The sequence below is a fragment of the Haliaeetus leucocephalus genome, unplaced genomic scaffold (genome assembly GCF_000737465.1).
Source record: "Haliaeetus leucocephalus isolate CR32 unplaced genomic scaffold, Haliaeetus_leucocephalus-4.0 Scaffold151, whole genome shotgun sequence".
In the NCBI taxonomy this organism is placed as follows: Eukaryota; Metazoa; Chordata; class Aves; order Accipitriformes; family Accipitridae; genus Haliaeetus; species Haliaeetus leucocephalus.
This window is the reverse complement of record NW_010972587.1, coordinates 1,222,072-1,245,892: the sequence shown is the minus strand read 5'-3', so window position 1 is coordinate 1,245,892 and position 23,821 is coordinate 1,222,072. Positions and strand designations below refer to the sequence as shown.

The following is a 23,821-nucleotide window of genomic DNA, read 5'->3' as shown; positions in this document are numbered from 1 at the left end:
TCTTTCACTCATACTTTTCCCATTTCAGGCACTAAAACCTTTTCAGTTTTATGGATGCTACACTTTTTCATAGCCATACCAAGGTTATTTCTGACATTTTACACCTTTCCTTTCTGTAACAAGGCAACCTTTGTAGACAGGAAAAGGCTTGAAAATTCTGAATGAATCAGCTCTTCTGCTGTATGAGTAAACCATTAGATTTGAGTAGTGTATATAAAGCATCATTTTTGAATGCAAAGCATTGCTTACAAATCTTTTGTCAGAAATTACCTGCTACAAAAAGGCATTTCTAAGATCAGTGTATCTAGACATATTGATCTGCATTGGTTCATGGATATATGTTGAAAACTTTAATTTAACATGCTTCGCCTAAAATAAGTTGTATACTATGAATGTACTTTTTCTATCTACAGTATCTTTGTTAGCTTCCAGCAGGTATTTTCATGAAATGCTGGCTATACTTCTACCTAGGGTCACCTGTGTGGTTTAATGTCTTTGTTATTGGAAATGCACAAACCATTCCTGTGCATCATACACATTGTTTGATTCATTGATGAGTTACAGGCATGTGCCGCACTCTTCCGTGAAGACTGAGTGCTGTATGCCAAGTGTTTGATTTCTTACAGCAGCTTTGGTGTCTTCATCCTTCTCTCCTACCTCCATGAGTGCATACAGCCTGAGTTCCCTGAACATGGGGACCTTACCTCGCAGCCTCTACTCCACCAGCCCGCGTGGGACAATGATGAGGCGGAGGATGAAAAAGAAGGACTTCAAAAGCTCCTGTAGGTGGTAACAGCATTTGCTCAAAATGTGCAGTGAATGGGTGGAGGAGGGGGAAGATACAGAAAAAAGGTACAAAGTACCTTATTTAATATATATATATTAGACAGAAGAGAGAACAATTGGAGTTTCTGTTAGATGTAGGGAAACATCAGCATAAAAATATTTGTCCAGTGCTGAAATGAGATGAGTAGAGGCCATGCAGCTTAACTATCTCATCTGCAGTACAGAAAGCAATGTTTTCTTCAGACAATTCTGGAAGAGTTTGTCATACTGTTACTGAAGTGATTTTCAAATTTCTTTTTCAACTGTTCCCGTTTCCATCAGGAAATAGAATTCATAGCTGAATAGTCAAAAACAGACTGCTGGTAAGCTCAACCAACTGATCACATTACGGAAGAAGAGCTTGCCACAGTAACCTCTAGGTAGTTTTAATCTTTACATCTACACCATAACCTGTACAGTTGGTTTTGTGAGGAAGAGCAACAAATAACAGTGAAGTCTAAACAGCCTTGTTTCTGACCACTCTCTGGGATTCAAAGCATGGATTTCCCACGAGTTAGTAGTTTCCCAAGCCAAAGTGGATATATTTCAGGCCGTTCTACTTTGCATATTGCTAAGTATTCACTGGGCCGGAGAGAGTATGGCTGTATACAGACTCCATGTAAGTGCCACTTCTCCTTTTGGCTTGTCCGTCTTTGTGTGATCCTCAGCAGCTCAGTTCCTCCAGAGCAGGGAAGTGAGAACTGCTCTGTAAATCATCTGCTCCGGCTAATAATGCTCACAGGCCCGCTCTGGAAAAACTGAGCTGCTGCGCATTACAGTGTTGCTGCCCTGTATTAAAGATTTCCCATGGCCATAACAAAATCAGAGCAAACCAGCAGCCTCCAGCTAAGGCCAGTCACTATGGAGTTGAGGAAATGATTGAGAGAGGAACTGAGGTTTTGCTTTCTTGCAGTTTTTTTGTTGTTTGCTTGTTCTTAGTTCTTTCATAATATTTTTACATAAAGTTTGCCTGTAAGTGCATTTTTTATTTTTAATGTGATCAGCCATTTTTCACAACTCATCTGTTGACATGTTAGCTTCTAATGCATTCTTTTGGGTCATGGGGAGATAGTGTGTCCATCCGTGCTATGGTATCAGTAGGGGTCCAGCTCTTACGTGTCCTCACGTGCACATGAGAAACAATAGTAATGTTACACTAATAGTAATTGATTTAAATAGTAAAATAATGCTGGATGCAAAAAATAGTTCTTCGATTGTGCTATATTATAGCCGTTCCATCCAGCAAAGGACTGTTAATCCTGAAAGCTAATCCTATTATGGATCTTGGAGACAGCTGTTACTTGTGTTATTATATTTTGCAGATATTTTTCCTCCCAGAAGGCCTTGCCCTGCAATTTGCTATCCTGCAAAGGCTCAAAACAAGGCCACTGACATGAGATTTAAGTGGGACAGTCAAAGCACTGCAGCCCACCTGAAAGATTTCTCAAGTCAGAAGGCCCTGGGGATGACAGGCTGCTGTGATTAAACAAATCTCTAACTAGGAGGAATTAGGATGAGGCTTTATTGTGGGGTAGTTTATTATGCATTTGCATTGTGAGGTCTGGATGTAGAGCATTACAAAATATGTGGCAGTGGCCCCAGCACTGAGTCTGCGCCTCACCGCGAGCAGTGACTGCATCAGCAACCCTGCCTCAGAGCTGGCTTTGGAGGAATTGGCTGGCCAGCCGGCTTGCTTGCCCTTTCCGTGAGCTTGCTTTTCAGCCCGTGCAGAGTTCCTTACTCCTGTTGCTAGACTTATACCCATACTTGTGACTGCAGTAACAGCCAACTTAAGAGACCCGCACTGGACTGAATGTGCTACAAGTGACCATGGTAGAGAATGACTGGTCCTGTACCCTTCTACCGTCCATCAACAGGACTTGGAAAACCTTGCTTCTCTCCCTTTGTGGGAGACTCATGAGAACCAGGTAGCATCAACTGCTGTCCTTTTCACAGAAAAGGAATAGCACACTCTCTTAATTTTAGTGGGATTTTTTTTTTCTTTAATCCAATTGGATCATTTGTGGGGTTTATTAATGTAACTTTTAATAAATCTCTTAGGATGTCATTTGGGAAGAAAAAGATGTACTGGTGAAGGTTGCTATAAAGTTTACATTGCCAATTATTTAGGAAAATGTGCCTAACGATGTGATTGTGCTAAAATTCATGATCGTGAAGTGCAATGGTACAGGGGGTTACAAGACTTTCATGGCCGTGATTTTACAATCATTGCATTAGTTACACAAATCTTCCCAAACATGTGGCTGTAAAAATTGAAGGCATGCCCTGCTGTCACATGCTTTATGTATGCCACTTGGTTTCAATTTTTATTCTTCTTCCACTTTTTTTGGTTTTAAAGGATGGTATTCATTGTGGAAACACTTAGATTATTATTTGGTTAAAGTTTAAACCCTGATGTATTTTGTAATAGGTCCATGTTAATAATTGAAAGTGAGATACAATTTTGTATCAACTTATATGATAGTTATTAGGGCTGCATATCTGGTAGAAATTAGAGAGGGTCTTAGATGTGCATGGGTGCTGTTTTCTTAGTACATCCAAGTTAGCTGTTACCAGGAGGAATAGTGAATGTTTTGCAGTTTCTCAAGCGTCAGAGCAGGAGACTGCAGGCGTAATAATCCATATACGTACCTTTAAATACATCTTGCTCTGCTTCTCATATGGCTCCAGAAATAAAAGTAACAAGTACATAATGTTCAAACTCAAGATTATTATTTACATAACTGCAGAGCATATAGTAAACCAGCCCTCAGGAGTGTTGCTAAGAGTTGGATGAAAACTATACAATCATGCGAAAATGTACCCCTAGCAGTAGCAACCAAGGTTCGCTCAAACTACGTATACATCCATACCCCCATGTTAAATCAATAAGGCTGCTTCCTGGCCTGTAAAACTTCTAATCCATCAAGCAGCAAAAAAAATGACAGTGCTTCTTGCTGCAATTGTTGTTGAGTTACAAACCCCAACATGCTCTAAGTCATGGGTTTGGGTACCTGTGGCATTTTATAGAGGCTTAGCAGGTAGCTATTGTTACATGATTTGGAAAGGGTATTTTCATCTCTGCTTTTTTTGTTCCTGTTTTGTTTTCTTTGGGAGTGGGAGGACTTCCTAATTGTCACTTCTAAGTGTCCACATCATCAAGATATTTATCGGGGTGAGTTTTAAATCCCACAAATAGTAACTTAATTTCCCAATGTGAATTAAAACCTTAGCTGTCCTAAAAGTTGAAATAAATGTTATGAGACCTTTAGGTTCCTGGTAGGGCATTAGAAAAAGAGTAAGAAAGTTACAAAGTCAGCTAGATGCCTGCTGCACAGGGGGAATGGACACATAAGTGATGGGAAACAAAGACGCAGCTAACAAGTAACTGTTGTGTGACCTTAAAGAAAAGGAAAATTGAACTTTTCTGAGCTTGGATGCCCTAAATTTAGACATTTCTAGAGGGAGCGTTAGGGGATCTGGTATTATATTAACTCTGAATTTATCTGGTTTAGTCATATTTTAGCCTTTGCAGCGCTGAGGGCTGGAGAAACGTATTTTTCACATGCAGTAAATCCTAAAGCTCGTGGCCATTTCTAAGAACAGATTACTGGTATTTGCATTTGGGTATGAGCATGTCTTACTGAGTGCAGATAAAAGAAACAGTAAGAAGGAAGCTATTGAGTAACTGAAATAATACACAGTTCTCACAAAGGAAAATTAAAACAAGATATGAGTGAGAATTCACAGTAATTTAGAAAAGACAGTTTCAGAGTTGAAAGGAGCTTTGCTGGGTGAAAACAGAAACTCATGCTGGTTTTGGCAAGTGAAACTTTTGCAACAGAACTGTCATTGGCAACTGTGCCACATTAATCAGATTTTATACTAACTATTTCAGAGCAAAAGTCTAGTGGTTGTAGCTCCGAAGTGTGGGAAATACTTATACAACCTCTGACATGTTTGTACAGCTGTGCTAATATTATCTATAATGTAAAAACAAGAACTAATTTTTTCCCAACTCTAAGGGGGGGAAAAAATCCACAGTTAAACAGCCCTCAGATAAACCATGAACTTTTATCTAATTCTTAGTAGCTACTGCAGGCAGAAATGGGTCTTGAAGGAAATTAGAGGTGGAGAGGTAATGGCATAGATTTATAACATGAAAACATTCAGAATCCACAGCACTGGAGGATTATCGTTACTGGTCTGAACGGGAATTGAAAAACTCTAGCTTTCTTTGTATGACATAATGAAAGGCAGTAGTTTGTCACTGGGGGAATTCAAACAATGATACGATAGACATTTGGGCAGAGATCAAAGAATCAAAGGTGCAGTCTCCTCCTTTCATAGGTAATTGCATTGAATCTCAATGTTGTTTTTATCTTGATTTGTTCTGTAAAGCAGCCTATCTAGAACAAGAGTGAGAACAGAGAGAGGAAGTAAATCAGGAGTACAGAAGTAGCTGCCCGTGTTTCTCACAGAAGGGTCCCCCAGTTCTTTTGAGAGACCCCAAAGAACTTTTTTCTCACAGTCTCTTGAGATATACTGGTTGCTAAAACAGAGGGGTTTGTTCAACTTACACTACCCAGTTAGCCTGACAAATGGCTGACGTGTAGTAAACATGTACAAGAGGAAGACATCCTTACTTCTTGCAAGCAAGCCTGGCCATGTGCTTTGTTGCTGACAGCAATGCATTGCTGTGAGATGTTCAAAAGAGCTCGTGGGAATCAGCCTGAATAACAGCTGGGCTTGCGCCTCCAATTCCCTTGGCTCCTGGGAAAATTCTGCTCATCCACGCCTCAAACCTAAAGCAAACAGAATTCAAGGATGTTCTGAGATTTTTGGGGTGGGGGTGTCAAACACATTTATTTTACTCAGTACAAGAACGATCTTTTTGCATTCTAACATACAACCAGATGTTTTCTATTCTCTTATATGTCATAACTGTTTATACATAATTTATAAACTCTAGCCTAAATTGACTTTAAAAGAGATGTTTTGTTGACTAGGTTTATTGTACAGATGAATTGTCTCAAACAGCAATGAAATTTCTGCTGTGTGTGAATGTCTTTCCTCCTGGTCTGCTCTGTTTTATAGTGTCCTTAGCCTCTAGCACTGTTGGTTTGGCTGGGCAGGTCGTCCACACAGAAACCACAGAAGTAGTGCTGACAGCTGACCCCATAGTAGGGTTTGGGATACAGCTCCAGGGTAGCGTGTTTGCTACTGAGACCTTGTCTTCTCCACCTCTCATTTCCTATATTGAGTCTGACAGTCCGGCGGAAAGGTGAGGTTCTTTCAGTTGACTGCTAAGTGCATTTTGGTGAGCATTCCTTGGGGTACTTCGGGCTTGTTGCTTTCGATTTGTGATAAATTGCAGGGCCTTGCTCAATGGAAGTGTGGCAAGTAATAAACTGTCTGTTTTGACAATATTTCATATGCTTGATCAGCTACAAGAAGAATGACAAGCACCAGTGTTTTTATCATCCAGAGTCCTCCAGCTGGAGACTGGTAGCTATATTCATGCAAAAGGAAAAAAAAAATAATCAGAAATATTGCTGAAGTCAAAATAGTGATAATTCAGGGTGCCATGGGGCATATCCAGCTCTGTTCAGTTTTGGTACAGAACCAAATCTTAAGGAATACCAGAGTTTTGACTTACTTATGATTTCATTGCAGCATTTCAGTTGCATTTTTATGCTTATGTATGTCTTCAAGCATGGCATGAGGACAGTAGTAGTTGCACAGGCAAGTACTAGCTGCCACTGAAGAGCTACACCACCTGTAGCCCAGGGTCGGAGGCAGAGGTGATGTCCATGGGTGAGATGGAGTCATGAAGGCTGTGCCCCTCTTCTTGGGTCCCAGCACCTAGAGAGCACGACCCGTGCTGGGAGTGCTTGATAGTGTCTTGGTGCAAAGGGGCAGCAGCAGTTTCTGTCCCCCTCTGTGCCTGGGTAGGCTGTTGAGCTGCTATGCCACACTTCTCCTTCAAGGTTAGGCTGATTGTGTTTGATATTGCTGGTTCTGGTAACGTGCACATCTGATGGTTGTTTTGTATCATTGTGTACCAAGGTGTGGGGTGCTGCAAATAGGAGACAGAATAGTGTCAATAAACGGTGTCCCGACGGAAGACAGCACATTTGATGAGGCCAATCAACTGCTCAGAGACTCCTCTATCACCAACAAGGTCACTTTGGAAATAGAATTTGATGTTGCAGGTATGAATGTACTGTTATTCTGTCTTGCAAGAAAGCGAAGGAATAAATCCCAAGCACATTGCAAGTGTTAGGCGTCCAAGGTGGAGACTTCCTTCTCACATATGCACCATTCAGTTTTCAAGTGACCTGTTTGAAACATGTGTCTCCTTGTACAGCTTTCCCATTTCACGTAGCCCTGCAGCATACTTCAGAACACAAATAGAAATGACAATTCCTGTAGTAAGATCTGGTGACAGTCCCTTCTCTGAGTTATTTCCAGACATTTTTCTGCCCTGAGATAGAAATATTCTGCTGAGCAGAGACAAATCCTCTACAGGCCAGCTAATGAAATGTTTTACTAGACAGAAAAGTATTATAAAAGGATGGATAAGCAGAAAACTCTGAAAAGTTTCACTTACAGTATCTCAAACCAACAATCTAGATAAAATAATCAAAATGGAATTAATAGAAGCTAGAAAAATCATTGTTAATGTTGCTGGTGAGTCTTCATTATTACTAATGGCTTTCCTTTATTCTGTGTGGTGTTTAAGCATACAGAATATACCTATAAAATCACAAATTGTGTGAATCGAAGTATGCATTATGTGCACTATCCCACTATGTAAATAGTAAAAACTTTTAAGACTTGTGTGTTCAGCTGACAGTATCTCCTTTGAAGTCATGACAATGTTGGATGTGCTGTGTTTTGCATAGTGTGATTATTGTTAATGGTGTTATAAATCGTGATCTCAAAAGCAGCTAAAGATTCCTAGAGTAATTCTGTATAATCTTTTAGTATGCACACATCTAGTATAATGTTAAAAAAAAGCGCCAAATACAGTATGTACATTCAGATGCGTAGGAAATGATATATTAAAAAATAAGAAAACCAAATAATGAGAAAGTCATTTAAATACACCTGAAGTCACATGCATTTCAGTCCCCGGACTTGTTTGTGCTCCTCCCATTTGTGCCATGACAGCAGGCTCATGCTTATGGTTAGACTACTCTGCCACATGTATGTTTATATGTTTCCATAGCTGTAATTTCAGTCGCTCCTTTTCAGGCCAAGGCCCAAACTTTTGCTAGCAGTGATGCCAAAAGTCAGGATTCAAATACGGTGCTGTGTGTTCAAGTGGGTTTTGCCTCAGTCAGCGCCAGGCACTTCTCCATTGGTGATGTTTTGATTCCTTTTCTTCCCAGTAGATGTAATATCCATGGCAGTTACTTTAGCGGACAGTTAAAAATGTGTTAGACCTACAGCAACAAAGGCCTGAAATCCTTAAGACTTGGATCTCCTGTCTTTTTAATTAAAAGTTATCTGCCAGCACTAAAATTTTCACGTGTGCTCACAAAACTTGCGTGTAAGCTGAAAACCTGCAGTCTCAGCTGCTGGCCCATGCTATCTCCATAAATTCAGTTAAACCTTAAAAAAAATTGAGTTACCGTGAAATTACCAATAGAGGTGTAAATCATACGTCGTATGCCCTGCTTCCTTCAGTTCAGCACCCGTGTTTCATCCATGGCTTCTGATGCTGATGTGATTTCATCAACTTACACGTATAGTTCCATACGCTTGGAATTGCTGTGCCTTATAAATGATCTAACATTTTAAATATTTTTTTATAGAATCAGTTATACCAAGCAGTGGAACATTTCATGTAAAACTACCAAAGAAGCATAATGTGGAACTTGGCATCACCATAAGTTGTAAGTGAAAGTGCTTATTTTTAAGACCACATTTATGGGATAATCTGCAGATAGTAGGTCCTGTAGCGATATACTCATGTTTGTTTTGGTATAAACTTCTTTCTTCTTTTTCTAGAAAGGGATGATTAGCAGTGCTCTGTCTCTGATGAAATACCATTCTGTAACAGATTTATACTCCCCTTCCAGTAGTTAAAGAAGCCAGAAGTTTGCCAGGCCTAAAGCTTGACCTATTCCTTCATGTGTAGCACATACTTAACTCCCATTAAAATTATTAAAAAAAAAAAAAAAAAGAAGTCAATAGAATTAGGCCCGTGCAAAAGTATTTCCATAGTTGGGAAGTTTAAAGCAAAGTCTGTCGTGGTCTCTCACAGGCTTTTGAACAGAACCCCACTGAACTCAAGGGTTCTCACAGGCATGAGAATCCACATACATGGGGTTATTTTCTGCTTCAGAACCCAGAGTCTGAAAATACATCCTCAATCTGTAAAACTAGTGGGCAGTCCTAAATGTGCAGGTCATGTAGCAAAATCCCCTTTTGCTCGGGATTTCAGAGATTGCTAAAGAAGATAACAAGCGTCTGCATTAGTCTGGTTCTCAAAAAGTATTTGTTACTGTTGTTTGAAATCAAAGTGTTTCTATACTTATTTATTTGGGGAGCAGACAGTAAACGCTGTGTTAGGACTGAATTTGGACCAGGTAAACTCCAGCATACCAAGTTCAGCCTTTGATGGAAGGAAGAACAGTCCATATAAAAGTTAATGGGCTTGTGTTTAATGTACTTAACGACAGTGCAGAATCTGCTCTCGTTGGAATTAACATTCCTTTATGGTTGTGGCCTTTCTTAGACTATTAGTCTTTCTTTGGAATTAGTCATGTGTCTTGGGGAAAGATTGTGCTTTGACTTACATTCTCAAAGCTTTTACCAGCACAATGAAATAAGGTTAATCAAAAGTACAGCAGGAAACTCAGTGCTAAGAATTACATCTGAGGAATAAATAGGAGACACTGCAGGCCTGTTTGCTTGTGTTGCACACTTGAATGAGTAATTGTTGGGCTCTCTAAGATGTGATGTGATGCTTGAAGCAAAATCATAGGTCTCCTTGTATTTGTGCAAATGAAGATGTTGAGAAATGAGAAAACCTGGAGTGAGGCTGTTCTATTTAAATGTTATTCTTGGGATTGGTAATGGTTTGCAGGATTATTGTAAAAATATGGTCTTCCTAGTAATTTGACTTGTGCTGCATTTTGGAATTCAGACATCTTGTACTTTTTTTCTGTCTGTGGGAGTAAACTTTGAAAGGAAAGCTAATGTTCTTGAGATTTAGTATTTAGCACTCCTCTTCCAAACTTTGCATACCTTCCTGACTTCGAACTTAATTCCAAAAGTTAGTGCTTTATAAAATTAGTGCTTTTTATAATCAGAGCAATGCCTGGTTGGTCTTAACTCTGCTCGTCTGAGTATACTGCAGTATCTTTAATATTTAAATTAAATTATCTGTTATATATAATAATCGCACTTATTAATAGTATTTAATGTATATGAAATGTGTCTAGGATTAATTATTTACTTGATTTTAAAGGTTTTATACTAATAACTGAAAGTTTGTAAATTTGCTTGGTAGAAGTGTTGAATTGCTGCATTTCATGCTTGCTTTTCAGTGCTTTGCTCTGTTCTACCTAATTAACTCCTAAATGAGAGTGTGATGTGAAGAATGTAAGCGTTTTATATTCATTTTGTCAAATTTTTGTCAGGGCACTTTAGCACATTAGCAGGCCATTTATTACTGATCTTGTCAGAAAGCTGTATGATTTCTTTTAAAAAATTAATACTAAGGGAAACTCAGTGGAGGTGGTGTGACCAGGTTTAAACAGGGGTGACAGAGGAGATCAAGTTTATTCACTTTTGGGCTTGATCTGTTTTAAGTGCTAGAGACCTGTTTCATCCTCTCTCTTCTCAAGGTGGTGGAGTTAATGGTGAGTAAGAAGTTCTGTCTCTATAAAAACGTTACAGAAAAATGTCTGTCTTGCTTTCCATATCCCCAGTTTAGTTTGGGATTTGGATGAGAAAGTCAGGAAATGACCTGACCTGACAGACAAGACAGACATTTTTTGTCAGAAGGGAACTGTAAGCCTCACCTCGGGTTGGCACCTGAACATATGCCTATTTTTAAGTCCAAGAGTTCTTTTAAGTCAGCTGTTAGGAGGCAGACCTCCTGGAAAACGAATTTATTTCTCTTTCTTTGTGTTGTTTTCCTTGGTAATAAACACCAAGCGTGCCTGCATGGAGTTATGGCCAGGTACCTGAAAGCATATCTGAGGTGACACACAACCCTAAAGACAGTTAAGCTGATTCATGGTCTTTGAATAACATGACATGTAATAGGGGAAGAGGCTAAGCTTCTCTTAGTTTCAGATTTGTTAATGCAAGAAAAAAAGCAAAACAAAAAAACTTCAAAATCCCCTTAGATAGCAGAAACCCCTAGAAAGTAATAGAGAAGAAAGTTTCATGAGCATCATTGTTAATGTTAATCCAGAGCACTGAGGTTCGGATGGTGCATGTCGGTTACCTCACAGTAAACTGGCCTTGCCCGTTGCTGCCTTCGCACACATGCTGGACTTCCATCATCCCGTCATCCTTCCCTTATCTCTGCAGTATCTGTCTAATCTTCCTATTAATAGCTACTTACACTCAATAAAGAGCCTATTTCACAGTTTGCAAATATAAGTGACTATATATAATTTTGTGGTTCAGATACCATCATTTTCACACCCAGTTACCTGGTTGGAGCAATTAGAATGTCTCAGTTCTTAAAATTACATCATCCAAATAAAGCATGACACAGCAGTGTCCGTGTGTGTGATTATGCTTTTATAACAGAAACATTCCCTAGAAGAAGGATGGCTTTTCAAGTACATCTAGTAGTGTTGAAATCTGTTTGAATTTATTTGCCAGTGACATTGATTTTAGACCATGTAATGGAATATAGTTGTTTGTTTTGTTGTTTTTTTTAAGATAAATTTTTGTGCCACTGCTTACTTTATCATAGAATAATATTTTTTAAATACATTGAATCATGTCCGAGAAAATTACTTACTAGTACAGTCTGGTAATTGTAGTTAACAGCTCTTTTTTTCTCCTTTTCTTTCTTTCTTAAGTAAGATTCTGATATCCTTACTGGTAATGAACTGCAGCACCTTGCTTCATAAATAATCTCTCTGAAGCTAATGGGACTACTCAAGGAATAAGAAGCTGCAAAGCTGGTAAGAATATCAGAATCTCACCCAAACTATCATCAGTTTTTCTAAGTCATTTTGACTAGAAGCTATACTATAGTCTGCTTTATTGCTTTTGTATTTCATCAGAAACAAGCTTTGTAAATATCTACAGATATTTAGCATTGACTACGAGAATTTACTTTCTAAAGCATGTTTCTGTGTATTTTGGGATTTCACCTAGCAAACTCAACTTCATTTTGCAATGTTCCAAGTAATTATTTTCAAGACAAGGCCTGAAGAATCAGCAGGTTTCTCAGCTGCTCCACGTGAACCAATACTTGGGAAATGAAAGAGCTACGTCAGTCTAATTTTAAAAAGCTCTTTCATCTCTTTAATAGTCACATAATTTTTAAAAAGTCTAGGAGCTGTTAACCACCATTGTGGGTAAGTGAACTGGCTTTGTATAAAAGATATTTTCCATCCCGTGAGCATTTTCCTCTGCTTGTTCAGTTTGTTCAGAGTTTGATCAAACTCCAAAACTTGAAGCCAGGCTGACCCTAGTAAGTGAGTTTGGGCTGGGTGGTAGGTAAGAAGTCCACCCCAAAATCCGCATAAGTCACATTGGTTTTTTTTCTTGGGATTAGCAGTGAAATAAGAAAGGAGGGTTGTCTGAGGGTTTTTTGAAACTAATAGAACAGCTGATCTACAAAACTGACAACACTTCACTGAACTTGCTTTCAAGTGGCAGGGGATAGGCAGGGGAAGTGTGTCTTTACTAGTAGAAGTAGGGTAGAGGCCTGGGACGGAGACCTGGGATCATAAAGTAATTTAAAGAGAGAGAACAAACAACTTGCTAACGATTAACCTTCCAGCTGCAACACTAAATTTAGTATCTGTACAACTTTATGCACTCTTCAGTCCACTTGTACTTCATTATAGAGACTGTGTAAGGTCTCTACAAAAGTTCAGCATTAGATAGACTAGCAGCTGGACCGGGGAGGAGGAAAGATGAGATCTTTGGTGGACAAGCAGAATAGGACAAGGAGAGAAAATGAGCGCAGAGCCATAACAGGGAGACAGCGAGGGCTGAGGTTGAGGTGTGATCAGGGGTTGGGGAAGCTGGAACTTGAATAAGAAGGCTGGACATGGGTGAGTGGTAAGATGCTCTGGTTTTAATTGCTGCTTAAAAACAAAAATAATTCTGAAATGCAACACGAAAATGGAGACTTAAAGCTGTACAGTGTCACTTCAAACTTGCGTTAATTCATGAGGATATCTTTTTTAATTAAGTGGTCAAATACTCATTTCTCACTGGCATTCTTGCTTCTCTGCTCTCTGGGGAGAGATGAAACAGTGGTGTGTATCAAAGGGGATGGAGGCTGCATAATGAATGAGGTGGAGGATTGCAGAAAGAAAAAGGAGGTGATCTCACGGTCAAGATGGTTTAATGCTACCCTGGAGAAATAAGGGTTTTTTTCCTTTTCTCTGCAGTAGAGTTGTGCTGAGATGTCATTTCATGGGGTGGGGAGGGGGGAGATATATTTTCCACAGGTGGCTGCTTGATTTTCTGTGGAAACCATTTTGATCCTGGGGTCACACTTGAAGAAATGCTGAGCATCTGCAGCTGTTGCTGAAAATGCCAGTAGCTGTGCTGTGGACATAGAAGCTGTTATATACTACAAACTATTGTGAGAAATAAAGGCATGGGTATCTCAAATTGCTCACTGAAAATTGTCATACTTTGACCTAAATGTTCCTATGTTTCCTTTCCCCATCTGTAAAATCAGGATAATAGTGCTCAATCTTCTTGCTGGGGACAGCATCTGTTCGCTAGTGTTTGGGAGGCAATCTTAGGCTGTGGTGATGTGCAGTACAAAAGTTCAGGAGGAAATTAATGATTTTATCTCTGCAACACAACTTGAATAGTTTGTAGTAAGTATGTCATGAGCACTGAGCAAGAGTAAAACAAAGTGTGGTGTAACTGCTTATTAAGGGCTTGTCAGCATGGGGGGATTCATTTCACACAGAGCTGTGTTTGCTGCCTGCAAAAAGGCTTTCATCCACCACACACAATTAATAGACCAGGATAACTGACAAAATACCGCTGGTTCACACTTACTCCGTTTGAAACTGTAATAACTTTGTGGACAATATCATACCCTTTGCATCCACATGTACTCTGTAGCTTTGCACTTTGAGCTGTGCTTTGTCCCCCATTTTGGTTCCTTCTCTCTCCTTTTTGGAACAATAATGGGCTGTTTTCTTTAGTACTGGTAATTTTTAAAAAGCAGGTTCCTAAAAACTATCGCAGTACTCAAATCTCAAACTGCAGACATTGTACAGTGGGTGGCATATTACCTCAGAGATTTGTAAGGCAAACCAGAGGGTAAAAACATAGAATTTAAAAAAAAAGTGTTCGCCAAAGTGTTACTTTACAATTTTATAAGATACAAATTGGTGAAACAAGCCCAAAGAATTCAAGTAAATCATGGAACTATCATATAGTTGCCTGATAGTGTGAAAGTATGAGAAGCTATGAAAATTACATGTCTTGCAAAAAGTTAATTGCTGTTCTCTAAATTGTGACATAGGCATTTCCTGAAAGCGTGGTGTTTTAGGCACATTTCTAAAAATTCTTGAAAGTCCTTGTACGTCTGTCTTCTGGACTTTCAAGACACTGCATTTGAAATATGGCTATTTAGCAGCTCTTAAAGAGTTCCTTTGGACATTCAAAGGCTTTCTCATCCAGGGCAACCAAGGTTAACAAGATCTGTTAGAATATTGTGTTGGAAATGTCATTATTAATATACCTTGCGGTTGCTGTAGCTGAAGATCTGTCATTTTCCATCAAAGAGAAGAATCATGAGCTGCTAAAGTAACTGACATCAGGATTTTGTAGGTGATCCTCCAGTATGGGTAGCTTTTTGGGTGATTGTCAGTTAGGCGTTGGAGCCTAATGGAAAAGTACTTTCTGTGAATGAGTGCAGAGGCCTCAGGACGCAGAGCAGAAATGGCTTGGGGCCATTGAAGAGCCCTACACGTGCAAAAACCGTTAGTGCTTTCAGGAGAACCAAGAGCCTTATACCACGTGGCAACGTTTTAATATTAGCATGCACTTTGTTAACAGCAGTCCCAAAAGTCAGCCTGCGCTCACCACGTGGACCGCCTCCTGGCCAGAGCAGCCAGAGGTGGTGTGCTTCCTCCCGGCAGAGAGCAGGCGCTGCACCATTGTCTAGAGCTGTATCCTTCATCACCCTCAAGTTCTGCACCCACTGCTTACCATATCAGACCTTCAGCGCAGTCCTCTGTCAGCAAATGGATGAACCCTCCAAAACAATGCATTCAGTGAGGCTGCTCCAAGAAACAGTCCTCCGGAGGTAGTCAGTAGTCATCATCGTCTTCCTCTGGGGTAGTTAACTGCTTCCTATGCAACCAAAAGTCAAGCAAAATTGCTAAGCAAATTTCCTGGCCAAGGGAAATTTGTCAGATACTTTTGCACGAGTCAGTAGAGAATTGCAATGACTGGCACTGTAGAGTGGAGCATCCTTTTAACCATGATGGACAGATAGAAAATTGAAAGTTATGTCAGATACCTCCAAGAAGTGGAGAGGACTGGTGGGAGTTCTACTAATTTGACTATTGCTAGAATTGCAGGGCTTCTAGTAGGTATCGCTCGGTACAAAGTGGGGAAAAGTCCACAATGCTTAAGGCTCAGCAGCAGTATAGAGGAGCAAGGTTACTCATCGCAGGAGGCACATGTTTACTTCAGAGGAAGCAGCGAGTCATAGTGAAGCAAGCAGCCATGTGATGTAAGGTACATCTGTGCAGATGTGGTAACTGCGTATCAGCCCAATGGTGTGTGTGGCCATTATCCACAGCATCTCATTTAATGTGAAGGAGATTCGTCCTTCTCACCCAGGAAGGATTATCTTCATACCTCTGTCTTAAGCACTGAATGAGACAGGAGTGGACGTAAAGAATGTGGGGCTAGCCCACTCTAGATATTTTGCCACAGCAGCTCTGTTGGTCAGGGATGTAATAAAACATGATTTATGACTGACAGAAATATTCTGGCAAAAGATCAGCATTAGTAGTTGTGCTGAAAGGTTCTAGTAACAGAAAGTCTTCCTTATGTGTTGTAGCTACACAGCGTTTTATGATAGATCACTGCAGCTGTACAGTGGTATCTTTGCATGGTCCAGTCCTGACCTAACCCAGGATTCAGACATATCAGGTTAAATTCACTTTGCATCAGTCACCTTAATTCTGGCATTTTCTAATTTTTGAGGAGTATGCAGTCTTACTAATATGCTGATGATGATTGTTTGTATTCATGTCTGTAGAATTTAGGGGAAGGAATATAATACAGGTAGATAATTTGTATGAAGTGTTGATTTATGGACAGAATTAGCCCATCTGCATATCTAGAAATAAAAACAGATACTTGTATGTATTCTTTATTACAGCTCCATCCAGTAGAAAACCAGGGGACCCTCTGGTTATTTCTGATATCAAGAAAGGAAGTGTTGCTCACAGGTAAGACAATCAAGCTCCCAGTAAAAATCTGTTTCCATTGGGTAGCCAGACAGACTCAAGTTAAATGGAGGGAAGTTGAAAGAGACCGTGTTTTTTTTTTTTAAAAAAAAAAGCAGTTACAAATGAAAAGTCCAGCCTATTAAGAAATAATTCTTTTTAAAAAATCCATCTCATTTCTATAATAATGTTCATACCTTCTAAAATACCTTGCGTTAGTGTTACTAGAATTTCATATAAGCTTGTTTGCTTGTTCACAGAACTGGGACACTCGAACTGGGTGATAAATTGCTTGCAATAGATAACATTCGACTTGACAATTGCTCAATGGAAGATGCTGTCCAGATCCTTCAGCACTGTGAGGACCTTGTAAAGTTAAAGATCCGCAAAGATGAAGATAATTCCGGTATTAGCAGTGAGCCTATTGCAGATTCTTGTGGTTTTTCAGGATTTTTAGAACATAGGGTTATTATTTTGCATTTAAATTTTAGTGATTTTTTTGTTTTTTCCTAAACATGGCTGATTTATGCTAATGCTAATCAGAAAATGTCACACTAAAAAGAATTTTGATGGTGTATAAAGTTTTGAATTTTCTCAGTGGCTATATTGCCTGCAGGACCTGCACTGCAAAATGAGGTCTTCAGCTTTCTGGAAAGGCAATTTCCCCTCAGGTGCAGCCAAGTAAGGTTGATCTTTCTCTTATCAGCGTATTGAGATTTTCTCTGCTTTGGAGATTGGAATCATGGTTAGCAAAGCATGGATCCATAGGCCTCAGTTCTCCAGCAGGGTGGGGAAGTGCATGCTTTATCCATAAACTTACAAACTTGACTTCAGTGTGACTGTTCACGTGCTTAAAGGTAAGTAGTACTTTACACACTGTGCTGGATGGCAGATGGAGGAGCCACGTCTGATCAGCCCAGTGGAAGTAATGGAGCTGCCATCATTTTGCACACCTACATCTATTAATATTCCTGGATCTTCCCCATTATGGATTCTGTAAGAGCAGAATTTCTGCCTGGAGATAATAAAGCGAGTTCTGTTATGCATTCTAGTGGCAAAGGAAGTTAGACAATTATAACTACCATTACTGCAGGGGTTTATATTATAGCATTACACAAAAGCATGAACTGTAGATTCACTTGTCGTAAGCTCTATACAACCTCACAGCAAAAAGGCACAGCCTGCCACCCTTTATTATTTAAAATCGAGTGCAACTGTTGAAATGGCATTTCGAATTGCACTAGAATGCTCTTTTCCTTTAATTGCTTTTGAAAGCAAACAGAAGTATCTTCTCACTATGATCAGCACAAAGCAAAGGCGGATGCATTTAGTGCCTTGTGCAAATTGGCTTTCAGAAGTAAATTTTGATACAGCAAAGTGAATGGCCAGTGCTCAGCAGGATATTGTGGTTAGGTCTCCGCAAGTGGTGAGGTGGAATTTGCTACACATAGTTGGTCCATCTTGGACAGAAGCTGGCCAAACTGGCTGTGGGCTGTACATCCAAAAGGACACCTGACTGACAGTTGCTTTGCAAAACTGAGCAAAGCAGGCATATTACGAAGGGCAAACTGCAGCTGCACTTGGCAGAAGATTGCCAGGAAAAACGCCTGTAGAAGGAAGTTTGAGTTTTCCCCTACACAAGAGGGGGTCTATCTTTTAAGTGTTCGTGGCACCTAGGATCCCTCCTTCATCTTCTTCCCCTCATTTGGAAGACTCCTTCTCATTCTCTCTGCAGAGAAGTTACCAACAGACCATAGAAGAGGGGAGTGAGTTAAAGCCATGTAGAAGAAGTAGTAACTTCTCACACACTTTCAAGCATTTGTGGGTTTGTCTTGTGTGTGTCATGTCGTCTCCCCGCTCCCCCTCATCTTATGGACTTAATCTTTTTCTAGGACAGCTTCCATTTCCATTGAAGTTGGTACACATTTTCTGTTGCTATTACTGAAATGTGGATTTCGGTCTCCCCTCATGTAAAGTAACATCTTTGCTCTCCTAGGTATTGCACACCATGGTAGCTGGTACAGATTTTAGTCTGAGTGGGATTCTTATTCCATGGTTTTCTTTTATACATTCACATTGCTTATTTTACAGTTACATCATATATCTATATCGAGATTCTCACACAAGTACAGCGTCTTATCCAGACACGATTGGTGTAACTGAACAGATTCAAATGTAAACGGACAGCTACTCAGAGACCTACTGAACAAAATTCTCTATACAAATGGTTCTTGTAGCAGTTAAGTGCCAAAGTGTAATTGAAAGTATTTATAGCAGATTTCAGGTACTTTGAAATCTAAAATTAATGTCTCCTGAAATGCTAAAGAAAAAATTCTTTAAAAACCAGTGGCGAAACAGTAGCAAAGGCATAGCAAAAAGTGTACCTCAATTAAGATAAATTTTTGTTTATTTGCCATTAGTTTATTTATAAAAGTCTGTTTTCTCACAAAGGGAAGAAGTGTGCTTCTCAAACTCAACAGAAAAAAATCGTTAATAAATTCCCCAAGAAAAGGAAAGCCTGATGCTAATAGATGAGTAGGCGTGCAGCACTCCAAAACAATTTCTAAATCACAGAATGAGATTAAGATTTAAACTTTTTCTGATTTCTCATGGCATGCTTTTTTCAGGAGGTGAAGGCAGGAAGCAGGGGTTCTTCCTCCCTAGGTTCTCATTTCCTCACTGTCTTTCAAACTCTTTCTTTTTATATTAATTTTTAAGTATTTCTAGCTTCTAGCTCTTCTTTCTGCCTTCCGTTTTTTCTTCCTCTGCTGACTCTCCAACTCCTCCCTTCTCCAGACAGTTGTATGTGTCTCAGAGCTGTGTTCTCAGAGCCAGCCGTGCAGGTGAGGCCAGCAGCAGAGTAGTATGTTACGTGCTCCCCAGACCATCCTCTTCTTTGCCTTTTTGTCTGTATTGATCAGATGTTACTCTGAAGAGCAAGAGACTAGCGGACAGAGCAGAGGTGCTGCAGCACAGAGGGTCTGCTTTATTAAATGTGGTTTCCTAGAACTATCCGCAATTGCAACACAAAAGAAAGAAGGAGACTCTCAAAAACATGAGACCCAAAACCATGGTGGTTTGATTGTATTTCCTGATGAGCAGTTTTTCTCATCTTTTTTTTTTTTTGCCAGCTTCCCAAACTGAGGACAGTTTTATTTCCTGATTGACCTAATGGCTACCACTCTTTTTTTGAATATCCGAGTTCTTTGCTTTCATGGCAAAACTGGCCTTCATTGGAATTCAGGCCACATGCATGCCGTGTTCTCACATAGCTCACATTTCTGCTGCCTGGAAAGAGCGCTGAAGAGAACAGTGTAGCAATTTGACATGTGTTGCAGCCTGCCATTAATTTTCTTAACTAGGGCTAACCAGAAGACAGACATAATGGACCAGTCTCCTTTTCCAGTCATTCACTAAGATCTATAAACTTCCAACTCTCATGTGGCAGGGCTGCTGTATGATTAATAACTTCTTACTCACTCATTGTTGATAGCGGAGAAACGTCAGGATTGTGTCGGCCCTTAGCAAATACTGGCTGTTAGATTTTCAATTAGCTTGGTGGATTACTTTTCATCCTTCAGTTGAAGTCTTGTACGGTGTCAATGCCACACCTGTGTAAACGTTATCAGCGTTAGATCCCAGAGGATTTGTCGTTGTTCCGTAAATGCTCCAGCAAGCAAGCAAGAGCTGCCACTCCTCTGCGGTGCGGTGGCAGCTGATGTGCTACCCGCTGTGTGCCGGCCAGAGGCTTCCAGTGGGGTCTTGGGAGTTGGGCGCTTCTGGAAAGAGCATGTCGGATAAAGCGTAGTTGATGTGGACTGTGCCAAAACACTGATGATAATGCCCCACGTAGGAATATACGGCCCACGCTAGGCATGAAAATCCCAGTATTCTTTGCGGAATAAACACCACTAATTCTTCTCTCCTTTGGTTCTCTATGTGCACTGTTTTCTTTATGTGGATAGCAAGGGGAAAATAGGAGAGAGCTGGGGAGCTAAAGTCCCACATTTTCTGCAAATTGGGAAGAAACAAAGTAGCTCCAAAGATACTAGTGTTTCTCCAGCTCTGCTTAAGTACTATGTTCAGCATTAGAAGAAAGCAACTCTTTGAAGCTTTGCTAGCAAAACAGGTATCTTTTTTCCTTTTAAAGTTTTTCTATCTACAGGAACAGAAATGGGAACATTTGAATTTTCTAACTTGTCTCAGGTTAGTTCTAGTAACATTTATGGAATGTGCGTCCTAGACATTTTCCACACTCGCTGAGCTGTTTGAAATGTCATTACCCACAGATCTAGGAAAAGTTGCCTGCCAGGCCAGACATCCTGGCTGAATACCAATATCATAAGATGGGCAAGGGAGCATTTGTTATTTTGATCTGAGGAGAAATCTGGCATTTTAGATTTTAAAATATCCCTTCACAACTCAAAGATACTGGAGTTGATTGCTCTCCTGCTGTGATTTTTTTTTTTATAATATGTAAAGAGCATGCACTGTATAAACACAGGAGCCTTTCTTATTGCTGCAACACCTGTTGGGTATTGTTTAAGGAAAATACATTGTATTTAAGCTTTCCTGGTGATGAATTATTCTCCGTTTCTGATGATTGTTTGGTGAGACTTAAAATTTCAAAATAATGCAAATGACTTCATGCAATATAATGAAATCAAATCTAATAGAGTTATTATTCAACTTAGTTGATAATTCAGAAGCTATTTTTAATTCCGTTACAAAAGCTTAAAACTTGTCCATCAAAAACATGGGATATATTTCAGATTCTCTTAGGGAGACAGCTGTTCATCTTATCATGACTTTTGACATTTCCCACAATTCTTTTAAGGAAGTTTGGTTTTAAAACTTTTGAATTATCTTTGATTCTAAATACCTTCTATGCATTTCAAGAAACAGATGAGTACCAGTATTTATACAATAGTAGTAACTTGTCTGTTCCCTAATAATGTGCCCTTGGGGCGAAGGCGGCCAAAACAGCCTGCTGGGCTGCATCAGGCAGAGCGCTGCCAGCCGGTCGAGGGAGGTGATCCTTCCCCTCTGCTCAGCCCTGGGAGACACAGCGGGAGTGCTGGGTCCAGTCCGGGGCTCCCCAGTACAACCCAGACAGGCACGTACTGCAGCGGGTCCGGCGAAGGGCCACAAAGATGATGAAGGGGCTCGAGCATCTCTCCTGTGGGGAAAGGCTGAGAGAGCTGGGACTGTTCAGCCTGGGGAAGAGAAGGCTCAGGGGGATCTTACCAAGGTGTATAACTATCTGAAGCAGAGGGAGCCAGGCTTTCTTCAGCGGTGCCCAGCGACAGGACCAGAGGCCATGGGCACAAACTGAAACATGGGAGGTTCCCTCTGAACGTGAGGAAACACTTTTTCACCGTGAGGGTGACCGAGCACTGGCACAGGTTTCCAGAGAGGTTGTGGAGTCTCCATCCTCGGAGACATTCAAAAGCCGTCTGGACACGGTCGTGGGCAGCCTGATCCTGGTGGCCCTGCTTGGGCAGGGGGTTGGACAAGATGACATCCAGAGGTCCCTTCCAACCTCAGTCATCCTCTGATTCTGTAACAAAATAGCCTGAAGTTATATTTTAATAGGAAAGAAGATACAAAGATTTTAAATGGAGTAAAATGTAGTCTTAATAGAATGAGGGGAGTTTTTCTATTGACTTCAGTGTAATCAGGCTTTGGCAATAAAAAAGAAATTGCACAAGAGAGAAATTGGGGGGAGGGGTGGTGTTTGGGTTTGGTTTTTTGTTTTCAAAATAATCCAGTAGAATATGATTAAGAAGTGTATCTGAAATGTAATCCTTTTGAAAATGTTGTTTGATTACGAGTCACTAGACTGAATATGCTATTTTTTTTCATTCCCTCTTTCATAAGAAACCAATTGCATCCCCTTGGCATTTATTGCAGATGAACAAGAGAGCTCTGGAGCAATTATTTATACTGTTGAGCTCAAGCGCTATGGTGGGCCTCTTGGAATTACAATCTCTGGTACTGAGGAGCCTTTTGATCCCATAATCATTTCCAGCCTTACAAAAGGAGGATTAGCTGAAAGGTAAATTGGAAAGCAAATTATTTTTAAACATTCTTTTTGTCAAGATAAATCTTTATTTTGTTTACATGAAGATGCTAATTTTCATGGTTTAGCAATTTGTGTTTTTATAATTCTCCAAATCTGAGTTTATATACTTTTTGCTGTTGTTTTTTGATCATTGCCAAGTTCAGGAGCATGAGCAATATCTTAACAGGATGTTCTTGCACATACTATGCAAGACAGAGCAGAGGATTGTGGTCCTTACTATAAATCACCTAGGAAAGACTAGTCAGTCAAACTGCTCAGTCACAGCAACACTTTAGCAGCCTTTTAAAAGCAATAGCCTTGTATAGTACAATAGGTAAGGAAAGCACTTCACGTGTCTAAGTTTATCTGAACTTAACTGTATACTTATCTGCCACTTATATACACACACTGCATCTGTATGTGCACTTACATACACCATAGCAAGCATTATCCAAGGAGTAGAAATGCTCCTCATAGTAACTGATGGATAGAGAATAATGAAAACGCTAAGGTTTTCTATCACCTGTTATTTCTAAGATAGGTAGAGTCATTCCAACTGTGGTACCTTTGGTGGTGGTTTCAGAGAGAACTTAGAGCACGCAAAACATGATACTGTGCACAGCCAGACCAAACAGTGCATTTACACAAAGAGAATTTATTTTCTTCTCTTGATATGATCCATCCTGAACGCCATGTTGGTGAAATAGCTGGTTACTTGCTCACACTGCCATTATCTGTTATGTTGTGAGACTTCTAGAAACTTGACTCATTTCAGAACATACTGAGCTGTCTGAGATTGCTCTTAAACAGGTGGGCTGCAATGAGTATCATCCATAGGTGATTAACTCAACTACCGCAGTAACGCAGAAATCCACATTTCCATGCCTCCGCTCTGCTATTGTCACTACAACAAAGGTGACTTGCTTTAAGCCTTTCTAACAAATAATTACTCTGTAACACAGCTATAAAAGCAAAATGAAAGAAAGAAAGGGAGATGAGACTTTCATGCCTTTGTTGTTTTTTATGCTCTCAATGTTTTACTTCTCTCTCTTATTGTAGGACTGGGGCAATTCACATAGGAGACAGAATCCTAGCAATAAACAGTAGCAGTCTGAAAGGAAAACCTTTGAGTGAAGCCATTCATTTATTACAGATGGCAGGAGAAACTGTCACCTTGAAAATCAAGAAGCAGACAGATGGTGAGTATGGCCAGGGGCAGCATCAGTGGTCTTTAATGCATGTGTTGTTACAGATTAACAAGCATTTAGTCCATCCCTGG

General features: G+C 40.0%; 1 protein-coding gene across 1 annotated transcript in view; it reads left to right on the top strand.

The window, feature by feature from the left end:
• The window catches only part of GRIP1 (glutamate receptor interacting protein 1), a 227,291-nt gene that overhangs the window by 182,973 nt on the left and 20,497 nt on the right, over window positions 1-23,821 (top strand). The window contains exons 10-17 of the mRNA XM_010561729.1: window positions 627-782; window positions 5,923-6,109; window positions 6,895-7,040; window positions 8,649-8,729; window positions 16,412-16,481; window positions 16,739-16,884; window positions 22,392-22,536; window positions 23,602-23,741. Of these exons, the coding sequence (XP_010560031.1) occupies window positions 627-782; window positions 5,923-6,109; window positions 6,895-7,040; window positions 8,649-8,729; window positions 16,412-16,481; window positions 16,739-16,884; window positions 22,392-22,536; window positions 23,602-23,741 (1,071 nt within the window). The remainder of the gene's footprint in view (window positions 1-626; window positions 783-5,922; window positions 6,110-6,894; window positions 7,041-8,648; window positions 8,730-16,411; window positions 16,482-16,738; window positions 16,885-22,391; window positions 22,537-23,601; window positions 23,742-23,821) is intronic.